We start from the raw sequence: 22,140 nt of genomic DNA, 5'->3' as shown, positions 1-22,140 counted from the left end.
AATCTGACATAACTTTTCCCAATGAATCAATAATGCCAATATCATTTGCCATTGGCTTAATACCATAGCCAATACTGGCCTTCTGAAGTTCACATAAGCTGGCAATCATTGTGCACACAGTTTTAAAAATTACAAATGCATGCAAAACTGCAGTTGGCACACAATATACAACCACTCTCAAAAGGCCGTATCAAAGATTTTCAGGTGTAGATCTTCTATCCCACCAGGTTGTCATCAATATTGAAACTGTTATCCAGTATGATAATCTGTGAGAGTCTGTGCAAGAAAATACCTCTCTGCAGTGTTTAGTAGAAAGTAATACCAGTCCACCTTTGCACGCATATTGACTTTGACACATGCTTTTTACAGTAGATATATCCGGCCTAGAGCCTTCATCCTAATTTTTCCACTACTAACAAATCAGACTCTTGATCATTAGCTTAGCACCATGACCAACTCAGGTCTGCTGTACTCAGCCAAAACTTTCTCACTTGGTAAAAAGTACATTACAGTAACTCTTTGTCAGTGGAAGCACACAACGTCTACACTGTCAAATTCTATACTCAAAGGAACCAACATGTGGTCAGAACGTCAGAACTGCTTTCAGTAGTACTGCTGAAAGCTCTTTTCTGTAGATCACATAAGGTCTGGGGACAGCTGTGTTTTCAAACCACACCAACAAATGTGGAAATATACCCCTCGTACTCCTCCCCCACTTTACCACAGAGAGAAGAAACCAAACTTTATCTTACATTTGAGTGCAAAGGTCCCAAACAATGTTTTGCCTTGGCAATAGGTGTTCTGCCATAGGTCAGAGCCAACTGCTCCAAATTTCAATTCAGGTAGAGAACACCCAGGGGCTTCCAGTTTTAGTCTATACAGGTGTGATATATTTTACCAATGTTCAGCTCTGACGTGGGGTCCCCTTCTTTAGACAACTATCATTAAAAAAAATCCATTACTTACAACACAACTATGTTGGGAAGTATTACAGTGCCTGTCACTGGACCACAGAATTGATCTTCTAATGAATGTGGAGATTAGTGGATGGATGCAATACTCTCTAGTCAGGCCTCCTGAACAGAAAAGCCAGAAGATTCTGCTGAGATAGCTGGTCTTTAGCAATCTCTGATTGCCTTGCACAAGCTCTCTAACAGGTGATTCTCACTTAAAGACACTGTCTAAACTTCAAAGTTCTACTTGGTAAGGTGCTAGATTGTTTGACTAGGTTGTTGTACCAATACCTGCTGCCCATGGTCATCATACTCAACCTGCTGCCAACTTGTTAAGAAAAGATAGTTTTAGTGAGAATGTCCTATATTCAATTGTCAACAATTTGGAACTCTATCCCTACTCATCACAGATTTGTAATACACTTTCTGAATCTACAAATGTCTGCTGGACTGTCTGTTAAAAAGGATGTCTATGGCATGTCTTAAACACTTGGATCCACCTTTATGATCAGAACCTCCCTCAACTTAAGTTGAACCACCTAGAAGGGTCATGAGTGTTACAGAAGAACCAGCAAAAAATAAATAAAAAGTCCCCTACTACTGCTGAGATTTTGCCTGGTGGCCATTCTCTGTGCCTCCTAATTAATTAGTATATGTCTATAAGGGGTGAAATAAGTATTTTCAATAAAATAAAGTTTCTTAATTTTATGTGTAGCAGGCACTATGTGAAAAGTATCTCTGTGCTGGAAAATCTTCAGAATAGTACTGGTTTGTTTAATGACCTCATGCTCCGACATATTTGCTAACAAATAGTTACAACAAAAGTTATTGTTGATTGTACAAAAAAAACATTAATACAGAAGCATCTTAGTGTTTAAAAATATGTATTTGTCCCTCCCACGTGTGTGAGATAGTGTTCTTACTCGCCTCTGGATAAGAGCACGTTTTTATAATGCGCTTAAAGCTTTGTAAACACAACCCTTAACATAGATTATAATATGTTAAATTCTCCTTTCTATGTCAGAATTAAAAATATGATTGTGTCAATGACACACCTGTGCTTTGTTTGGTACCTTTTTGATTTGGTGTCATAATGATAAATTCCTAGGATTTTTATCGGCAGCATGAGTTGCCTTCACACTGCAGCTGTGAATTTGTGTGCAGAAAAAAAAAGTAGAATAAGAAGAAAAACTCATCACTACTTCCAAATTCGTGTGATCGTCTATAAATATTAACAATTGAGAGCAGGGCCTCTTGTTACAATGAGAAATGCAGAGAAATTCTAATACTATGCTATGTTATGCAGATTTCTCAAGTACATAGCTAATTGAAGGCTTCCCAGTGCTATATAAGTAATAACGTGCAGTTGCAACTGTCTTAAGGACGTATAACAGGTAATGTCAGTGGGGGTAGAGACATGTTTTGAGTTGTTTTCTGAACCAAGTCTCATTGTGCTGGTTTCTAAGTTCAATAGGAATAATCATATACATTTAGTTTCATAGTGGGATGGAGAGCTTAGAAAAATATGTCCATATTTATGATTGTATTCGTATTAGTCAAAAGTCTTATGGTATGTATTTTCCTTTTAAATTAAAATAACTCCAAATCAGTCCAGTGTGGGTATGTATTCTTTTAAACCCAGTACTTACAGAATTTTGTATATTTTATATTGAATGTGAGGTAGAGTTATAAAATCTGTACTCTTACTTTGTACATCTCTCTCACTGTAGCTTCTATATGCTTTGCTATTTTTTGGTAAGCTTACTTTTTGAAGAGTTATAAGAAAGTAAAACAGTATACAGTAATTATACTATTTTAATGGCATATTTGTGCATAGTATTACTGTGATTTACCAAATAATCTAAAATATTTCATAAGAAAAAATCTTAACCTATACAACACTGGTGTTAGTTCTACATACTATAAAAGGAAATAGATTTAAGGAGGAATTAATTGTGAGGGAATGCAGAATAGGGAAGACTTGCTTGTAAGTACTTGCTAAGGTTTGTTTTTCATCACACTTCACAATTACAAAACAATGTGCCTCCTTTTTACTTTTCTAACAGCTTATATGTTCTGAAATATGTGTACAGTTAATTTGGAGGTATTTGAAAATTGTTGTGTGTTACAATAAGTACTTCTTACAGCTTTTCCTTTCATACTCCCTGTACCCCAACAAGATCGTCACATAATTCACTTTAGAAAACCTCTTTCACTTTGCAGTCAGAGAAAAAAAGTAAGCACCAATCACCATGATAAAGAAAAAGCAGCAATTTGTCAGAATACATAATCTGACATTTTGCCTCTGTCTTGGAAGCACAGCAAATATGACAAGATAATTACAAAACACAATATAAAGGCATCTTTCTTTATTGCTCTCTCACAACACACCAGAAATAGGCTGGCTACTCACCAGTGTGTCGCAACCCAGAGTTTAGGAAACACTGATATAAAGTCATTCATGTGATCCTCATGGAGCTGCTTCATATTATTAAAGGCTACTTAGTGCACATTTTGCAAAGTTTTTGACTATATGCAAAGGTTATGAAACTTTACCTAATAAAACATTGCATTGACACAGAATACAAGAGTTGGAATAGCAGGTGGACTTCATAGAAAAAAGAATATGTCCTGTGCCTGAAACAATTTGTACTGATTTATGATGGAGATTGTAGTGAAAATTCAGGAGCTTATACATCAATTTCCAAACAGTAACTGCCACCTACCTCCTGCATAAAATCATTTTATCCTCCCTAAATTATGAAGTTATGTCTTCTGACATAGCTTTTTAGTCACAGCAGATTCCAGATCGGGAGCCCAGCGTTACACCAACTTCAATCACTAACTTTAAATCGACTTTCCTTCCCATCCTCCATTAAGAACATTTTGTGCTATATTCCGTCACCTCTTACTGGCTTGGTCTACTGTGGTATATTTGCATTTTAGAAATGGTTTCAATACAGTCTACTATACATTAGTTAGTACTAATTCAACTGAAATCAAATGATTCCATTGAATAAAAACGTTATAGAAGGCACCAAAAAATGAACAATGTTCAAGATGCAATTGCTTTTGAGTCAGTATACATAGATTTTTTGTCATAGATTGCATGTAGGTCATATTCTACACATATTGTAGAAATGCACAGAATCAATAAGAGTTCAATAAACATGATATTCTCTTACAATGTTGGTACAACGATTCATGCTGTCTTTCTTCAATATAAATGAAATCCTTCAATACAGGTACAGCCAACATGTGTTTCACTGCCAGTGCCACTTTCTCAAGGCTGCAGCGATATAAAATAAACAAACTAAGTGATTATGTAGATAACTAAATTACATGGTAAAATCACAAACACAATATGCATTCAACACACGTTCAGATCGTTTTGAAATTGTACTACTCATTCAGTAGCAAAACAAAGGAAACTTGATCAGTCAAATGCCAAAAAGAAATCTTTGCAACACTTTCCATCAAGTAGCACAAATTGAACAACTAGTGTCAAACAACAACAAAAGCATCAACATCACCAGGCAATAGTCAGTCAACAATATTCCAACAGTATTATACAAGGCAATTGTTCCACTTTAAGACTAACATTGTTATAAAGCTTAAAGAAGTAGAATGAGAGGAAAGAGAAAACACAATTAAAAAAAAACATGTCAATGTGGAAACAACCTCAATTTTAATGAGTCTTTCAATTAGCAAAATAATTTAAACTATAACCGCAGGTTTCCCACTGTTGCTCTGTTTGGACAGAAGATGCGATAGTAGTTATTACATACTATAATGCATATGATAATACTATTTACTTTACCTTATGTGCTTGTACGTCATATGAGAAAATATTGAATGATGCATCAAGTTTTAAACATTTAGCTCCGTTTGTATGTACAAGTTGCATTTATATTATGAAAGAATGGTGTACGCACTCATATATTGCTGGCTGGGTTGCATGCATCATCATAAATAATTAAATGGATACATTTGCTATGTGACTGACTGTCTGAAAAAGAGAGAAAACTATTTTTAGGAGGCACTTGGAGGTGACTAGTAGTCTTCACAGAATTCACTGAGAATTTATCAGAAAATGTGTGCTTATCTAAGAAAATTCAGATAACCTCTAGGTCAAATGGGCCCCAAAAATAGTGCCACAACCTTTCATCCTTGATTAGAGAGTCCGCTCGGAATTGAACATTTTAAAAACCTGAAACAGAGGACAGGCCCTTAAAAGAGATTGTAATAGTTGAGCTATTGTGTTACTTGTTGTAGGGGAAGATTATGCCCCACGTTTCATAGAGATATTTACTTTAAGCACTATTGGAAAGTGCAGGGGCTCACAAGGCACTGCAGCATTTAATAAATAAGCTTATTATTCAATTCTATATTCCTAGGAGAGAACCGACTCCACTTGTTGCCTATACTCAATAGCAGCTGTGTTTCTTGCTTTTTTATGGGTATATGGTAACTCTAGTCTTTCTATTATTTCTATGTTTGAGCCTCTCGTGTGTTTATATGTATTCCTGCTGGGCAGTGCATTTTAAGGTGTGTGGGCTGTAATCCTTTAAGAGTCGAAAAGCTCCCTTGGGGCTGCGTGGCCTTTGTAGAGCATGAAACAAGTCAGGCCATCTGATATAAATATAACAGAAATACTAAGTTTTAAAGTAGGATGACTGACTTATTTTGTAAATGTTCTTTTCGCAGGTAGAGGTGGAATGCATAAATCCAAAAAAACAGAAGAAGAAAAGGAATTATAAAAATTCGGGGATTATCATAGTGAAATCGTGTAGAGTAAGTTACAGTTCTCCACACTGTTGCATTACTATTTATAGAAAACTAGAAATGCATTTTAAACTGTATCTTAAACTTTGAACTAGTCTGTGCTAATCATTCATCACTATCATTGCATTCAACTTGAGTGTGCTTATATTATGGGTAGGAATGTTAATTAGAAAGTGCTGTGTCCCTATGATGTACACGTGGATCATTTAGTGCTGGATCAACATGTACAGAGACAAATATTTCACTCTTTTACTAAGCAGAAAGTCATTGTGTATGCATCCATATGTCTTCAACGATGTACAGTCTCCCTTAAATAAATGCACTACTTAGGTAAGTCTAATGCTTTCTTCCCACTAAAAGCAATGCCTTTTGGATTTATTTGTATTCTATTCATAAAATGTTCTAGTGCCCCAAGGTGTTAGAGCGCTTTAAAAGGTAATCAGTTGGTTAACATACAGTAGTACTTTGCATTAGGGTTGGCAGTAGTATGCTCAACTGCCATCAGTGTGACACTGATCGGGATGTAAGTGTGCCGCAAAAATCATTGTGGAAACGGGATGTCCCATCCTGAGCATCAAAAGCCTTCCTTTTGATTAAAGAACTTGTGTAGAATATTCCATCCTAGAAAAGACTCTGTCTGTATTTTCCTAGTGAGTTTTAGGCCTCCAAGTCACCTTCTGACCATGATGGTCTCCAGGGAGGTTACAAAGGGAAAAATATGCTCACCGGTTTTGGGTGTTCCTACTGACCATCAACTGTGATGGTCGCATAGGGTATTAAGTTTGCAGTTGAAAGAATCTGGTCATCTTTTTTTGGTATCCAAGTGACAGGCCACCCATGATGTTCTCTTAGGGTAGGGAGGGTTAGGGTGGGAAGAATCTGCTCATCAAAATTGTATTCACCTCCCTGTTCAAAACGGCAACTAAAGGGTTGGTGCAATTTACAGATGGAAGGAAGTTCCAGATTCCGGGCTGCTCTGGAAAAGGGTGCTGCATTTCTTGAATCTCAGAGGAGCAGAGAGCTGGTGCTGCCTTGGGTGCAGTTTCCTCCCAATATATGAAACTGCATTCTGGGTGTTTGTGTGATGAAATGTACAGCTTTGCATGTCAGCCAGGCTGCCTTTAGCATGCTTCTAGTTAAGATGGGGAGCAACTAGAGAGCTACAAGGGAGGGAGTAATTCCAGGGGTGTGGAATTTATTCAAATATCTGCTCGTCTATGAGACAGGTTGCTTCATAAATAAATTTGTCCTGTAACAGAATACCCTTGTCCCTTTGGTGCCATGAAGGGCGGCAACAAATTATGGCAGCAATCTCATTCTATAAGAGTTCTAATATTAGCTGATATGATTATGCAAGAAATCATATCATAGAAGGGTTTGAATACTAGCAATTCCCTTATTTTGCCACATATCCACAGAGCTACATAATGGAGCTGAAGGTAGCAGTAAGCAATAGTTTTCTATGGTTGAAATGCCCTTTTGAGTACCTGCAAACCTACTAGCGTGCATGTTTTATGGGGTTTCATCAGCTTGTCCCTAATATTTTCTCATACAGACAAAAGTTCGAAATTTACTCCTGAAAAGGGCAGAAGTAAAACTTCTTCCAGGTTGGGGGAAAAAGGTGGTTGGTGGGAAAGTGAACTTGTTACCACTCAACAAATTTTTGCATGAGCAAATCTACACAGGCATATTACCTTATGCTAAAATGAAATTCACAAATATTTTCTGGGAGTACGATTTCCTGACCTACTTATGAAAATTCGTGGGAATTCATGAAAGCTGTTAATCTGCACTAATGCAAGGACATATACCATGGGTGCACTTTCGTGACTTTTTAAATTTGCCCCCTATTTAGGTCTGGCATCAACCAAGATTTTTTGTTTGCATTAAAATTCTCTCTCTCTACCTACTGGCTGGCTTCACTGTGAGTGGCTGCATTCTGCTGTTTGACAAGGAGCATATCGGCACGCAAAGTAGTTTTGCTCAGTGCTAGGAACTACTATGGCAATGTGGAAATTTTGAGACCAAAAATATTTTTGCTTTTGCCATTGTTTGTTATAATGATGAGGGCCCAGCAGCTCCCACAACAAGAACATTTTACAAAAAACCATGTGAAAACAGGACACGCCTTGAAAAAAATTAAAAGGCTGACCACCAATGTCATACCTATTGGCTTTGTCAATGCGTGTTTATTTCCATGTTTCCTATAATTTGTTGTAACTGTTACCATTGATTTTCCTTTAAAGATATTTTTGGAAAATACTTGCAGGCTTCAACACATTTTACTAAATGATACTTCTAAGAAATGGTACCTAAAATGTCACAGTATTTTAGCAAAACAAAATTTCCGAGTTGCATTTTTTTTATAAACATTTTAATTTGAAAGCAAAGAATCATCAATCTTGCTTCCAAACTTTTGCATCAATTTGAACCTAATCAGAGAGGAGCCTGGAAGCATTATACGTAGCCTCATATTGTGGAATGCTGAAAACGTGTGTACACATTTTTATACTGGAACCACTGTCCGTAGTGGAGTCTGAATTTACAACACTTCCTTAGAGCGCTCATCCTAATAATAAAGGCTTTGTATTAATGAACCATAAAGTCCGAACAGTAAAAACATATGGACACCATATTACCTTAGCTACAGAGAGTGCTCTTCCCTGATCCCTTATGTGGTCTTGTAATCTGGCAGCCAAAGTGTTTGTGCTGCAGGGGGTTGGGCCTACTTGTTCCAAGGACAATATAAACGTGAAAAGTTGTTTTTCTTGACCCAAACAATATGTTCTGGGCATCGGCCTATAGGAATGCCACACCCCTGTGTGTAATGCGATCGGAGTGTCCTGCAATGGTTGCCAACCTTGCTGCTGTGTTGAAGACTGCCTAGAGCAGAGCCAGGTGAGATTTTGGTGTACCAATGAGCATAGCATTACCATAGTCTAGTCTGGATAGTACAAAGGTTTGTACTACAATTTAAAAAATATGGTTGAGGGATAAACAGTTTGATCTCCTCGCGGAGATTGAGTTGCAAGAGAGAACTGAATGTGGCTGCATTGATATGGGTTTTCATGTTCAGGTTTCTGTCAAGGGTGATTACTAAGTATTTAGTGGAGAAATGATTACTGGTTTGCAGTTGAGGGTGTCCAGGTGGTTTAGCCATTCTTGAATTGCCTAAGATCTGAGGGTGGGGGAGAGATGAGGAGGATTTTGTCTTCAGGAAGTTCGGTTCAAGGAGTTGAAGGGCTAGCCAGGTTTGGACCTTAGCTAGAACATTATTTAAATGCATGAAGTCATCTAAGGGGCATATTTCTAAGTACATCTACATGTCTTCTGCATACATTTGGTTTGCCAGATTAGAGTGATGGAGAGTGTTATATAGTGGTTCCATATACAGGTTGAAGAGTAGGGGGAGTGTGGAGCATTGGGGAACCCCTAGCCCACCAATGTTGGGTTTGATGTACTACCTTATAGACTAATAAGGGCTCTGAATCTTTGATAACATTTGCTTTGTTGACATAACCATTTTCTTGATTGAATGCTTTGATTTGGAAGAAATAGGTTACTGTAAGTTGACCAATGTATGTTCAGAGTTCTCTCATATATTTGTCTTATCTTTGTTGCTGGGTTTTAACTAAAATCTTTTCTTTTTGACACAAGACCATTCCCTTAGGGAATCTCCATCAGCGTTCTTCTTCTTCAGGCACCACAGTTTTAATTGTAGTCTTGGAAGCAGTTTGCTTTCTGAAAATGGGTAAATGGTAGAGCAAAAAAAAATCATGTCTTCATTCAAACTTTAGAATCTATGAATTATAGAAAGATTGCTTAATAGCAGAACTAATCTGGGACGGAATTCCAATACATTTTTGACTGATGCTATTTCATGTTGTAGCTGAAAAGTTAAGGCAGTACTTGCACCAAATACCGTTTACCACTTTATTATGGAAATAGGACTCTGGAGGAGGTAATGTGTGACAGGAACGCTTGTGTACTTTTGCTATGTTCTATTTTGTGTTGTGGTGTGCGGTGTTCTTTTGCTTTTTGTGCAGCTGCGTTATTGTGCTCTATTACTGCACTTTGAGCTTGTTGGGTTCTACTGCTGTTTTCTATTTTCACTGCTTTGTTGTGACGTGCCCTTTCATATTTTAACTGTGTTAATATGGGCCATTTTATATGCTATGATGTTATGTTATGTTCTTTACTTAGATATGTCAACAAATGCAGCTACATTTTCAGCCAAAAGCAGCACATGCCTTGAAAGTTCCTGTGAAAAGGGACTATTTGCCAGTATCTACGCTGATAAATTAGCGATGCTTTTGCTCTTCAGCTACATAGGACCCCAGTAAGCCCAAAACTGTGTCAGAGACTAGGTCGTAACTTAGCTCTCCCTGTGCTCACTTTTTATGATCTGGCACCTGATCTCCATATCAGTCTAATGCTCAAACTATTTACGTTTTTGTAGTTCTATTCTTTAGGCATAATCTGCTTTCATCTCCTAACATCAGACACCGAACTAGCCAAAAAACTAAGACAGAAACAAAAATAGTGTCACTGTGCATCAAAAGTGATACAAAGAAGTGAGGAGGAGCTTGGCGGGCATCCGTGATGGCCGCGTGAGCACAGCGCTCTCCGGACCCCCGCCACCCCCGGCATGATATCCTGAACATATCCTGATTCATTACAAGGACTCATGAAGAGGAACCTGGGCTGATCTTAATATTGTTTTTGGATATCGAATTGGACCAGGGGCACCGAAGCTACGTCGACTCGAACTTTCGGGGCCCGCCCTGGTGGTGCGCCCGGGTCTTGGTGAGGCTCTGCTGCCGTGTCTGAGTTGAACAACAGCGGCAGGGGGACACGACTTATGGGTCCCCCTCTTAACTTTCGGTTTCGATTCTGACTCAGACTACGTCTTCCAGCGGAGGTGTCTGGCCGGTGCTGAGTCCAGCGGCGCGAGGTCGCAGTTGCACCTCTTGCCTGCTTCGTTTCCTTCCGGGCCGGTTCACACCTCGAGGTACCCTCGCTGCTGACTTTTGGCTCCGGCGCCCTGTCTTCCTGCGGCCATTTTCACCAGGTCGCGTGGGTCCCTTGGGGACGTGGTCTACACTATGACTGGCAGAGGGGACCAAGAGAGGCGGAAGACCAAGACGCCCCTTCGCGGAGGCCCGGTCCAGTCTAATATCATGGACCGTTACACACAATCGAAGGGGTCCCCCGGTGCCGCCTTGCCTGGCCCGAGTGCAGTGGGGCACCCCTTGGAGGCTTCGGCGGAGCCGTCCCTGCAGGACATCATGGGCGCCATCTCTGGCATGAGAGAAACCATCGGCCAACAGTATGAAGCTTTGGCCCACAAAATTGATACTGTGGCTATTGATGTGACCTTGATTCGGGCCGACCTATCTAAAACCAATGAGAAGGTGAAGTCATTGGACCTCAAGTCATCTAGCCTCACGGCCGACGTCTCGGAGATACAGACGGAGATCGGCAACCTCAGAAAGGTGAACGATTTCATGACTCAGCGCTTGGAGGATTTTGAAAACAGATCACGGCGTTGCAACGTGCGTGTGGTTGGTGTTCCGGAAAATCCTGATCCACATTCTGTTGATCTTCTGGTTGAGGACTTGATACAAAACTACCTTTCTCCATCTGGATTGAGCAAATTCTTTGCGGTGGAACGTGCCCATCACGTTCCGGGTGGCCAGGGCAAGCCGGGCGCCCCGCCGAGGCCCATTGTCGCAAAACTTTTTCATTATAGGGACCGAGACGCTATCCTGCAGGCCTCGAGAGTTAAGGGCCCGGTGGCCTTCGAAAATGCCTCGGTGAACTTTTACCCGGACTTCTCACAGCTTGTGCAGAGACAGCGAATGGGCTTCCGTGGAGTCAAGAAGCGTCTTCGGGACTTGGGTTTGAAATACGCCATGCTCTTTCCTACCAGGCTACGAGTTGAGTACAATGAACGGACCCTTTTCTTTGATCGACCTGATTCGGTAAATGACTGGCTGGACTCTCTGCCTGACCGGCCTAATTTGACGGAGCCCACCGAGCACCCGGGTGGTGCCGAGGGTGGTGTAGAGAGCTGAACTTGTTGTCTGGGCCCCTGTCTCCGTATCATGTAATTTCTTTCTGGGTTCTGTACTTGAGCGCCTCTATTTTCTGTGTATTCTCTTCTCTTTATCTCTGTCGGGGTGGCGGGTGGGTCAGGGCCTTTTCCTCCTCCGGGGTCTTTTTGTAGAACGGGGGTTTTCGGGCGACAGGCACACTGCATGTTGGGGTGGCTTTTTTGCTTACTGCAGGGGTGCAGGGTGGGGGGTGTTTTCTTGGATGTTGGGGGGTGGGTTGGTGGGGTGTTTGTGGTTTGTGTTTTGTTTTTTCAAGGCGATTCTATCTTGATAATTGAATTTTCAGTGTCATGCTCATTGGGGGATGGTTCCTGCATTATTTTGTGGGATGGGGGGTAGCGGGTTGAGGTTTATTTCGTGGAATGTCAATGGTCTAGGGGATCGTATAAAACGGGGGGTGGTGTTACGATGCCTGCGACGTTTGTCTCCCGATATTGTCTTTCTGCAGGAGACACATCTAGTGGGCAATACTTGTCATGCAATGAATAGGTGGGGCTATCGTCTTGTCGCGCACTCAGGGTTTACAACTGGTTCCAGGGGGGTGGGTATCCTTGTCCGGGCTTCCCTTCCCCTTGCGATAGATGATGTGATCCTTGATGATCGGGGGCGTTATGCCGTCCTCGTGGGACGATACGAGGGCCGGACCCTTTCCCTGTTCACCGTCTATGTGCCCCCCGGCCTGCAGACCTCTACCTTCTCCGATTTGGGCCGAGTGCTGTTGGAACTCCCTGATGGTGCTCTTTTCATGGCTGGTGACTTTAACTCTGTCCTCTCCGGTCTGAGTGATCGTTACCCCCCTAGGGATACTCCTTCGGCCCAATTGTGGCTGGGAGGGTTTTTGGATACTTTTGGTTTGGTGGACTGTTGGAGACTTATGCACCCCACTCAACTTCAATATACTTTCCATTCTGGGGCCCATGGGAGTTTGTCTAGACTGGATTACTTCCTCATGCCAGCTGCACAGTCATCGGCTGTCCGGGAGATTAGACACCTCCCCCGGGGCATCTCGGACCATTCTCCGCTCTGGCTTTGTTTTGATGTGGGGGTGGAGGCGGCGGGCCGGGTGGCTCCTATCAACCCTTGGTACCTGACCTCCCCTGAGACCCGTAGTCACTTGATTAAGTCCCTTGACACCTACTTTTTAGAAAACGAGGGGTCTGTCTCCTCTGCGGTGTCCCTATGGGAGGCTTTTAAGACAGTAATTCGTGGGCAGGCCCTGTCTCTCATTGCTGAAACCAAAAAGGCGAGGAATCGGGAGGTGGTGGACCTTGAGATGGAAATACTTGAGATGGAGGCTGACCTGGAATCGAGTGTTACTCGTGACAAACTCCATGCCCTGGGTCTGAAGCAATTTGCCTATAAGTCTCTGGTCACAGATGCGGCCAAAATGATGTTTAGAGAGCAACAGGGTCGTCTGTATGATGTTGGGGACAAAGCGGGTAAATTGCTTGCCTGGTTGGACAAGAAGGAGAGGGCAAATCGAGTAGTGCCTGTGATTCAGACTGGTGTGAAAGTGACGGACCCGGTTGAAATAGTGGAATGTTTTGCGGACTATTTTCGTGCGGTTTACTCCCCAGTGTCGGAGAGGGATACAGACGACTCTCGCCTCTTGCTGCGCGACATAGCTTTGCCCTGCCTCTCTGATCTGAAGCGGGACTCTATGGAGGGCCCGTTCTCTACGGATGAAATAGCGACTGCAATTCGCTCTCTCCGTTCGGGCAAGGCTTTGTGCCCGAACGGTTTGCCAATTGAGTTATACAAACTGCGTCCTGATAAGATTGCGCCCTATCTTCGAACAATGTTTTCAGAGTCTCGTGAGCGGGGTGCTCTCCCTTATGACCAGCGCCTGGCTACGATTGTGGTAATTCCTAAAGATGGTAAGCCCCGGGATCTTTGTTCGTCATATAGACCCATCTCCCTGTTAAATGTTGAGCCTAAGGTTCTCGCCAAGATCTTGGCTACTCGCCTCCTAACGGTCATTAGTGACTTGATTCATCCGGACCAATCCGGATTTATCCCGCACCGTAACATGGCTCTTAATCTGCGTCGCCTCCATGGAGCTATCGCGAGGGCGGGGCTTCTGACGGAGCCGGCCATTTTGGCTTCGTTGGATGCCTCGATGGCCTTCGACACGATAGAGTGGCCCTACCTTTGGGCGGCCCTTGAGAAGTTTGGTTTTGGCCCGGGGTTTATCGGATGGGTGAAGCTGCTGTATACCGACCCCCTGGCACAGGTCGTGGGTAACGGTCGAGTTTCGGTTCCCTTTTCCCTCGGTAGGGGGACCAGACAGGGGTGTCCCTTGTCTCCACTGCTTTTTGCTCTCGCCTTAGTGCCGCTGGCTGCGTGGCTTCGCTGGGAGCCTTCTCTCAAGGGTATACGTTGGTCCCCAGATTTTGAGGATCGTGTCTCGCTTTATGCGGACGACATTCTTCTTTATCTTACTTCCCCGCGTAAATCTTTAAATGTCTTATTTGACGTTCTCACCTCGTTTGGCAAAAATTCTGGTTTGATTATAAACTGGGCTAAATCCTGTGTCTATGTCATTTCGGGTGATTTGCCCCCGTTGTCGAATAGATTTCCCATCCAGTTTGTTCAGTCCGGTTTCAAATATCTGGGGGTTTTTATTACATTGGATTCGTCGCTCCGATTTGAACGTAATCTCCTTCCCCCGCTTCATAGACTTAGGTTGGACGTGGCTCGCTGGCGTAAATTACCCTTGTCGCCGCTGGGCAGAGCCGCCCTTTTCAAGATGATGTCCTTGCCGCGTTTCCTTTACGCACTCCAGAATTCCTATGATGATATCCCCGCTACTTATTTCCGAGAGATCGAGAGTCTACAAAGGCAACTGATTTGGGACGGGCGTCCACGTATTGCCCTTGCGAAGCTCACCATCCCTTGGTATGACGGGGGCATTGCGCTTCCTGATATCAGGAGATATTATTGGGCTACCCAACTGTCTGCCATTAATCACTCAATGTATTCCCCGGGTCCGGATCCGGCCTTTGAAATGGACAGACTCCAACTGCCGGGTGGGGATTTTAATAGAGCGCTTTATTCTAGATCGGCTGGGCGCCATCTTACGGGACCGACCAGGATTGCGGTTAGTGTATGGCGCGCTGCGAATGTGAGCTTGGGGTGGGATGAACGAGTGACGCTGGCAACTCCGCTTTATGCATCTGAGCGTCTGGGATGTCTCTGGACGACGAAGGGGTTTGACCGCTGGGACATGATTGGAATCTGTAGAGTGGGTGACGTGTGTGCGAATGGAGCGGTGAAGTCCTTCGAGGCCCTTCGGAATGACTATGACCTGAGTGATAGAGAATTTTTTAGATATTTACAGGTCCGTCACGCCCTCACTTCTGTGCTGACTTCCGGTACCGCCATCCCCGAGTCCTCCCCCCTCGAAGATCGTATCCTGGATGGTCATCTCCCTGATAGCACTATCTCCTTGATTTATAAGAAGCTGATTCACAATCGCGCTGACTTGCTTGTTCGACTTAGAGAGGCATGGGTCGGCGACGGGCTGGAATTGGATGACGAGGATTGGCAGTCGGCACTATCTTCTCCGAAAGAGGTCGCCATTCCTGCCCGTCCCCGTCTGGTCCAGCTCAAGATCCTCCACCGGGTGTATGTTACTGGTCCTCGTTTGGTTGCGATGGGTTTTTCCCCGGATGGCCTGTGCAAGCGTGGGTGTGGGTTGAGTGCTACGTTTCTTCACATTGTTTGGGAGTGTCCGAGGGTGGCTGCTTATTGGACTGAGGTGCTTGCGGTGATGGCTGATGTGACTGGAATAGCCCTGGTGCCGGAGGCTCGGAGATGCTTGTTGAATGTGTGGGAACCTACCGACTATTCGGTGGCCCAGACCAGATGGGCGACCCTGGGGTATATGGTTGCGAAGCGGGACATAGCGCAACTTTGGGACTCACACAGGCCCCCCACTGTCTCTGTGTGGGAAGAAAACATGGACTGGTCTATGTTCCGCGAAAAAACTGTTTACACAGCCAGGGGCAGACCTAGGGCATGGACGAAGATCTGGTGTCAGTGGAACGCCTATCGCGGAGATATTTGTGCTCCTCCACTGGTGGAAGCCCCTGATGTTACCTTATCTCCCTAGGCTGGCGTTCCTGAATTTCGTATACTGTCCTTTGATTTGATTGACCTCCCCGCTGTCCCCCCACCTTGCCTTATCCTACTGATTGTGATTTCGTATTCCTGATTAGTGGGTTTCCCCCCCCCCCTTCAGGGCTGACTCTGTTTACTACGCACTCGCCTTTTTCGATGTTTGTTGTTTTTGGTGTGTTTAAATAAGAAAATTGCCTTATCGTGTTTATATTGTGGGCGACATCTTGTATCCGGTTTGTGCCTGACCGCCGGAGTGGCGAACATTGGTATTATCACATTGTGATTCGATCTTAGCGGCCAGCCCGTGCGGTTGTAGGCCCATTTCTGTAAACATGATTTTGTTGCTCAATAAAAGTTTTTAACCCAAAAAAAAAGTGATACAAAGAAGCAGAGAAATGAGCAAAGATAGGGATGCTCAGCTTAAACCTACTGCTGACCTTAAATTAATACAGTTACGTCTGTCAACCTTTCTAAACCAGCAAACAGAATTATGAATATTAACATGTTCCATGTCTGGCTCTTGCAGCAGCCTCTTCCAACTCTGTCTACCCCACTTATTTGAGGATATTCTGCTTAACTCTCTGCATACATACGCAACAGCACTTCTTCAGCACTCCAGCATTTGTTTTCAACTGGTCACTCCAATAAACCTCCCCAAACATTCTGATCCCTGTATTCTTATTATTCCACAGTTCCATTTTGCTAACGTTCAGCGGGGGATACACAGTGATTGTGCAATCCTTCAGAAATGTATTCAGTATTATGCCATCAAAGTACAAGCAGTTAAAATCCCAATAAAATATATAAATATAAATTGCTTAAATATATATACTGTAAAAACCATTAGAATGATATAAAACACTAGAAGTAATCATACAGCAATTAAGTTCACAGGTCTAATTATTTACACCACATGAGGTACTAATCAATGAGGTTCTGTTTTATGTTAAAATACCTGTTCCTCCATGCGGCCAACAAATGCAGTGAGCCTGCGAATACTACACACCGGCTAGTGTCGCATTTCAAACCTCCCAGCGCCACTCTACACATCCTAAGCCCTAGGTTACGACAAAATGGGCAGATGTCGAAATTCCTAGGTCCGCGGTGCACCGAGCAAAAGAATAAAACATGCTCAAGTGATTCACTCGCTGAGAGGCAAGAAGCACATTCCTGGAGACTGGATCTCGATGTAATCCCCTCCCCCCCACCTAGCTGTAAAAGAAAGTAGAGGAAGAGACCCATATCTAAATTGCATATAAAGTTTCCTTGCAGTTGCTGGCTCAATATTGTCCAAAAAGTTCTTTAATTCATAGTTATCTTTCTATTGAAGAAAAAACGTAGTCAAGGTTCCTTGTGCCTGGGCGTGCAGCAAAATAAGCTTCTATTGCCAATAAGCAATCTTTATTTGGTCCTTAGCTGTTTCACTACACTCATAGGGGGCGGCCCATAAGTGACTAAGGCCATTGTTTGGAAGGGTTGCCTTAATGTACTTAAACCATGGGATATCACTTGCTCCTGCACTACAGAGTATCTCCTGCAACCCTATCTAATAAGGAGCCAGCTCCATTACCACAATCTCTTCCAATACAGTGTAGGCCTTAAGCCAACCACGTCTGTAAACATATTTTGCCCATGTCTAGCTTTACTAGTAGCAACGGGGCACTAATGGGGTGACCAATTAACTCTTGCAGGAAATGGTTTTCCTCAAGTCCCAGGGTAAACACGTCTCTGTGCCCTCAGAGCTCTGCTCCATAGAGAGCTGAACCAAGTGCTTGGCAGTTGAAGATTCGCAATGAGGGGGAAATTGAGCGGAAAAAAGAAAGCCCTCTTGAAGTTTTACAATACCCCCTTAAATCTGGTCTAGCTTTAATCTGCTCCTAACTATATGCACTTGCCAGTTAAAATGCTCAGTGAGTGTCACTCCCAAGTACTCGAATGTGCGCACACGCTCCACATGGGACCCTCTAAGGGCAAAATTAGGGCTTGTGATGCTGCAGGGGTTAAGTACCATAAACTTGGTTTTGGTGATATTAATGCCTAAGCCTCTAAGACCACAAAAATAATCAAATCTGTCCAGAATCTTTTGGAGACCAATGGAGGATTTCAAAATCAGCAGCATGTTGTTCGCAAACAACAGGGCCGGTATCCTGGTGTTTGCGAGAGAGTGAGCATCAGACCTACCACGGTCCACAAAAGTTGCTAGGTCATTAATAAAAAGCAAGAAGAGGGTTGGGGCAAGGACACACCCCTGACTCGCAGCCATTTGGACTAGAACAGGCTCAGTCAGTTCACCGATCTGACCACATCTTACTTGTGCGGAATTATTTTCGTGTAAATGCATGATCATATTCAATTCAACATGTAATATGGTACCCCCAAATCAACCATCACCTGCCACAACTTGGGGAGGGAACCTAGACTGAAATCTGATCTAAAATCAATGAATACTACATATAGCTGTGCCGCCCCAATAAGACATACTTCCAATAAAGTAGCTAAAACCGGAAGACCTCATCTAATGTACTCACCTCTTCTCTGAACCCGACCTGCAAGGATAATAGTATCCAAGTCGTAGTCATCTATTCTATGAGCTTATTCAGCACAACCCTTGCATTTTGGATGCAATCAATTAGGCTGATAGGCCTGTAATTGGCTGGGGTGTCCTTTGTTCCCTTTTTATAGATTGGGATAATTTCAGCACCAGGCCAGGTTAGGGGAATTGGAGGGCCCCTCTTTATAGCACAAAAACAGAGAAAAAATAGGGCCCCAACACATGAGGTCAACCTAGAAAAATATCTCTGGGGACCCTATCCAGTCCTGGGCCCTTGATAGGAATTCTTCAGGAAAAGAGTAGTCCATACATCTCCAGGTTTAAAAGATCTGACTATGCTACTCCGTTAGTGAATTCTGTTGCAAATACTATCCTGGAAGCAAGATGTTGACTATGAGCTCCGACAACTCTTTACTTTAAACACAACATGTTGTGTTTTGGTAGCACACTCCTTCAACTGCATACTTGTTTGTGGTTTCACACATGCACACAAGACTGATATTCCAGCCTGACAAATTAATCTTGTTTCCTTAAAAGTATCACTACAAGGCGGGCTTTTTCAATGTTTTTGTAAACAAAGATAGTAGTTTTTTTCCAAAACATTCAGGTTTTTTTCCCTTTCTGGGGAGACTTCCTTTACCTCCCCGTTTACTCCTTCCCTGTCCAGGCTTCCGTGTGTTTCAATTGTGCATCTGTTGTCCCAATTCTTTGTTCCAAGGACTCATTTCCAGCCTTGCTGGAATTCATCTAGTGCCATTTTAAAATCCCTATTCTTCCTGTCCCTCAAACCTGCGTTCTGCCCAGTCTTTTCTTAGCCTGGCCCCAGCACCTTGGTGCACTGCCAAAACTGCTTCCTAAAATGTCTTCTAATTCCTTTGTTTTTTTTCTCACATGTATCTCCATGTTGTTTTTCATTTTCAACCAGGAGACCTTTTCTTGCACGTATTACTTTTTTTATTTAACAAACAGTTAATTCTTGTCTTGCACATGACGTCATAAAAGCATATGCAAAATTGTCTCATTAGTTAGCTAATTATACTTTGTACAATGATGTGAGCCTGGAAGCTGCCCCTACACTTCCCTAAATACTCATCTACCTCTAAGATGGTGCCTCTCTATCTCTACCTCTCCACCCCCCTTTCCTACAGATACTGCCTCCCTGTCTTCTTTCTTGATACTTCGAACTGGAAGAATAGTTTAAAAAAAATGAATTGCAAAATATTTATTGCAGAAATAATAGAATTAAAGAAATTCATATTCAAATTTCTTCATTATGAGTGGCAGGGCGGTGTGTATCAAACTACTAAAAAAACAATATCAGGTCCGATGCATAACTGCTATCAAGAGTTTCCCGCTTACAACATAAAAATTCCCATGTACCGCTTTTTATATTTATCAGGCCTTTTTCCCCCAGTAGATTACAGCAGGTTAGACCAGCCAAAATTCACATGCGGAGAATTGGGTGGAATGTGGTGATTACAGCAAAAAGCTTGTGATTGTGACCTTGGTGCAAAACTGTGTTTGCATGGAGACCTGAAAAAAGTGACTCTGATAATAAGAGGGCCTAAATATTAATGACCTAGTTGATTATCGTAATCTTCAATGCTCCGAGTCATAGTCTTCCTCGCCATAGTCCTTACGAATTGAGCTATTGTGTAGATCGTGCTCAGCATTTCACCCATATTAAAATAGAAAAGCTAAGCCCCACCCAATGATGTGTACAGGAAATGGTTAAACACATGACCATTTAGGTGGGGCTAACCTCAGAGACGTCCTGAAACTGACAAGGTGAATAAAAGAAAGGAAAACATATACATTTCCACCCACCTACCACAGAAGGAAAGGTAGGGAGGGAATGTAGGACTGTGGTGAGGAAAAATATGACTCTGAGTGATGAAGATTACTGGTGAGTAACTGAGTCATTACCCACCTCATCCGTCTTCCTTGCCACAGTCCTTACGAACTGAGCGTATATCAACACTAAAAACAACAGAAGGAAATTGATGACTAAGACAATCCTTTGCAACGCCACATGATTTATTGAATCAAATCATAGCAATAAGTTTCCAGATATGATTCCACTGCCGACAGCACAGTAGACCCAAAGGGAGTTGAAAACAATTCCACCATCTTAACTTATAATGCAAAATAAAGGTGTGGGGACTAATCCATGTTGCAGCCTCGTATATGTCTTTCAAAGAAGCCTCCTTAAAAGAGGCCCAAGAGGAAGAAACTTCCATAGTAGAACACCCTTGAAGGAAAGCAAAAAGGCTGATACCTGGGTTCCGGTAGGCTAAAGATATTATAGATAGATTTCTTTATTGTGCGATCAATTAGAATCATTACTATGGTGCGAGAAATCTCTAAGCATCAATATAAAACTAATCAATCTATCAGACAAAAAGGTTAGAAGATTTCAAATTCAACACAAAACCTAAAATATATTTACAACATTTATAGAGTTTATCAATTTATAAAATCAAATAATCCATAATTAAAGTACAGTGCCTGACATCTTTACTGTGTATTTTGGGTGCCCTCTTTTGGGAGACCCAAAAGTGCTATGTGCATCCAGATTGACCTACTTAGAGGGATCTATTTATAATGTGACTGAGGTGCAATATTTGGCTTCTGACTAATATATATATATATATATATATATATATATATTTGAAACAAAACGATCCTTCCAAGCATGAGCGCGCTCAGCAGTGTGTGCTCGACCCAAGGGCTGGATCAAAGCCCCAATTCAATTTTAGAGTACAATAAAGGCGGCACAACCGGATACTTATTGAAAGTTATTTATTACACCAACACTCCACCGACGCGCTTCAGCCTCACGGCTTTTCTCACGGTCAGCAAGTCCCTTTTTGCTTTCTCTCTTTATACTAGCCCACATGAGCCTTAAAGTGGCATTGTGGGATATGTAGTTTTTCAAAGCAAACTTAATTAAAAACAGAATGGTAATAGAAAAAGGACTAGTGTGTTCTGTTTACAAAAGTATAGTACTTAACGTCGAGAGTTGTTTCCACTTGAGGGCGTCTTGAGCTTCTTAATTTTTAAAGAATTGACAATTTTTAATCAAAAGTTCACAGTCTTTTGAAGTGTCGGGTGTAGTACCCTGTCGCATGTTTTGGTTTCGCTGCAGTTCATATTCACTCTAAGTGTATGTGGAGATCCTCCCCAAAATTCATTCCTCGTGGCTGTTTCGTACGGAATCGGATAATCAGACGAGATTCCATTTGTCGAAGGAGGCGCACTGTGTCTCCCCCTCTCTCAGATTTGTTCAGCATTTTTAGTCCGTAGAAAGTCATGGCTCGCCAGTCCCCATTTTGGCATATACTCAAGTGTTTTGCGGTAGCATACAGCATGTTTGAGTTCTTGACAGCTCGGATGTGTTCCAATATTCTCTTCTTCAGCATGCACGTGGTGGATCCTATATATTTCATACCACATTTGCATTCCACCACATACACCACATTTTTTGATGTGCAGGTGATGTATTGATTTATCGGCATATATTTGCCATCAGGTTCCAACACCATCTTCATTTTTTTGCCTATTTTGCATGCTTTGCATGTTGTACAGGGCTTGAAGCCTATGTTTTGTTCCG

The 22,140-nt window shown here is 42.5% G+C and overlaps 1 protein-coding gene across 1 annotated transcript in view; it reads left to right on the top strand.

The window, feature by feature from the left end:
- CPNE2 (copine 2) overlaps nt 1-22,140 on the top strand; it is a 917,381-nt gene that overhangs the window by 655,356 nt on the left and 239,885 nt on the right. Inside the window, exon 9 of the mRNA XM_078671428.1 lies at nt 5,661-5,747. Coding sequence (XP_078527554.1) covers nt 5,661-5,747 — 87 coding nt within the window. The remainder of the gene's footprint in view (nt 1-5,660; nt 5,748-22,140) is intronic.

This window comes from Lissotriton helveticus, chromosome 12 (genome assembly GCF_964261635.1).
Source record: "Lissotriton helveticus chromosome 12, aLisHel1.1, whole genome shotgun sequence".
Classification (NCBI taxonomy): Eukaryota; Metazoa; Chordata; class Amphibia; order Caudata; family Salamandridae; genus Lissotriton; species Lissotriton helveticus.
This window is presented reverse-complemented; position numbering and strand designations above follow the sequence as displayed.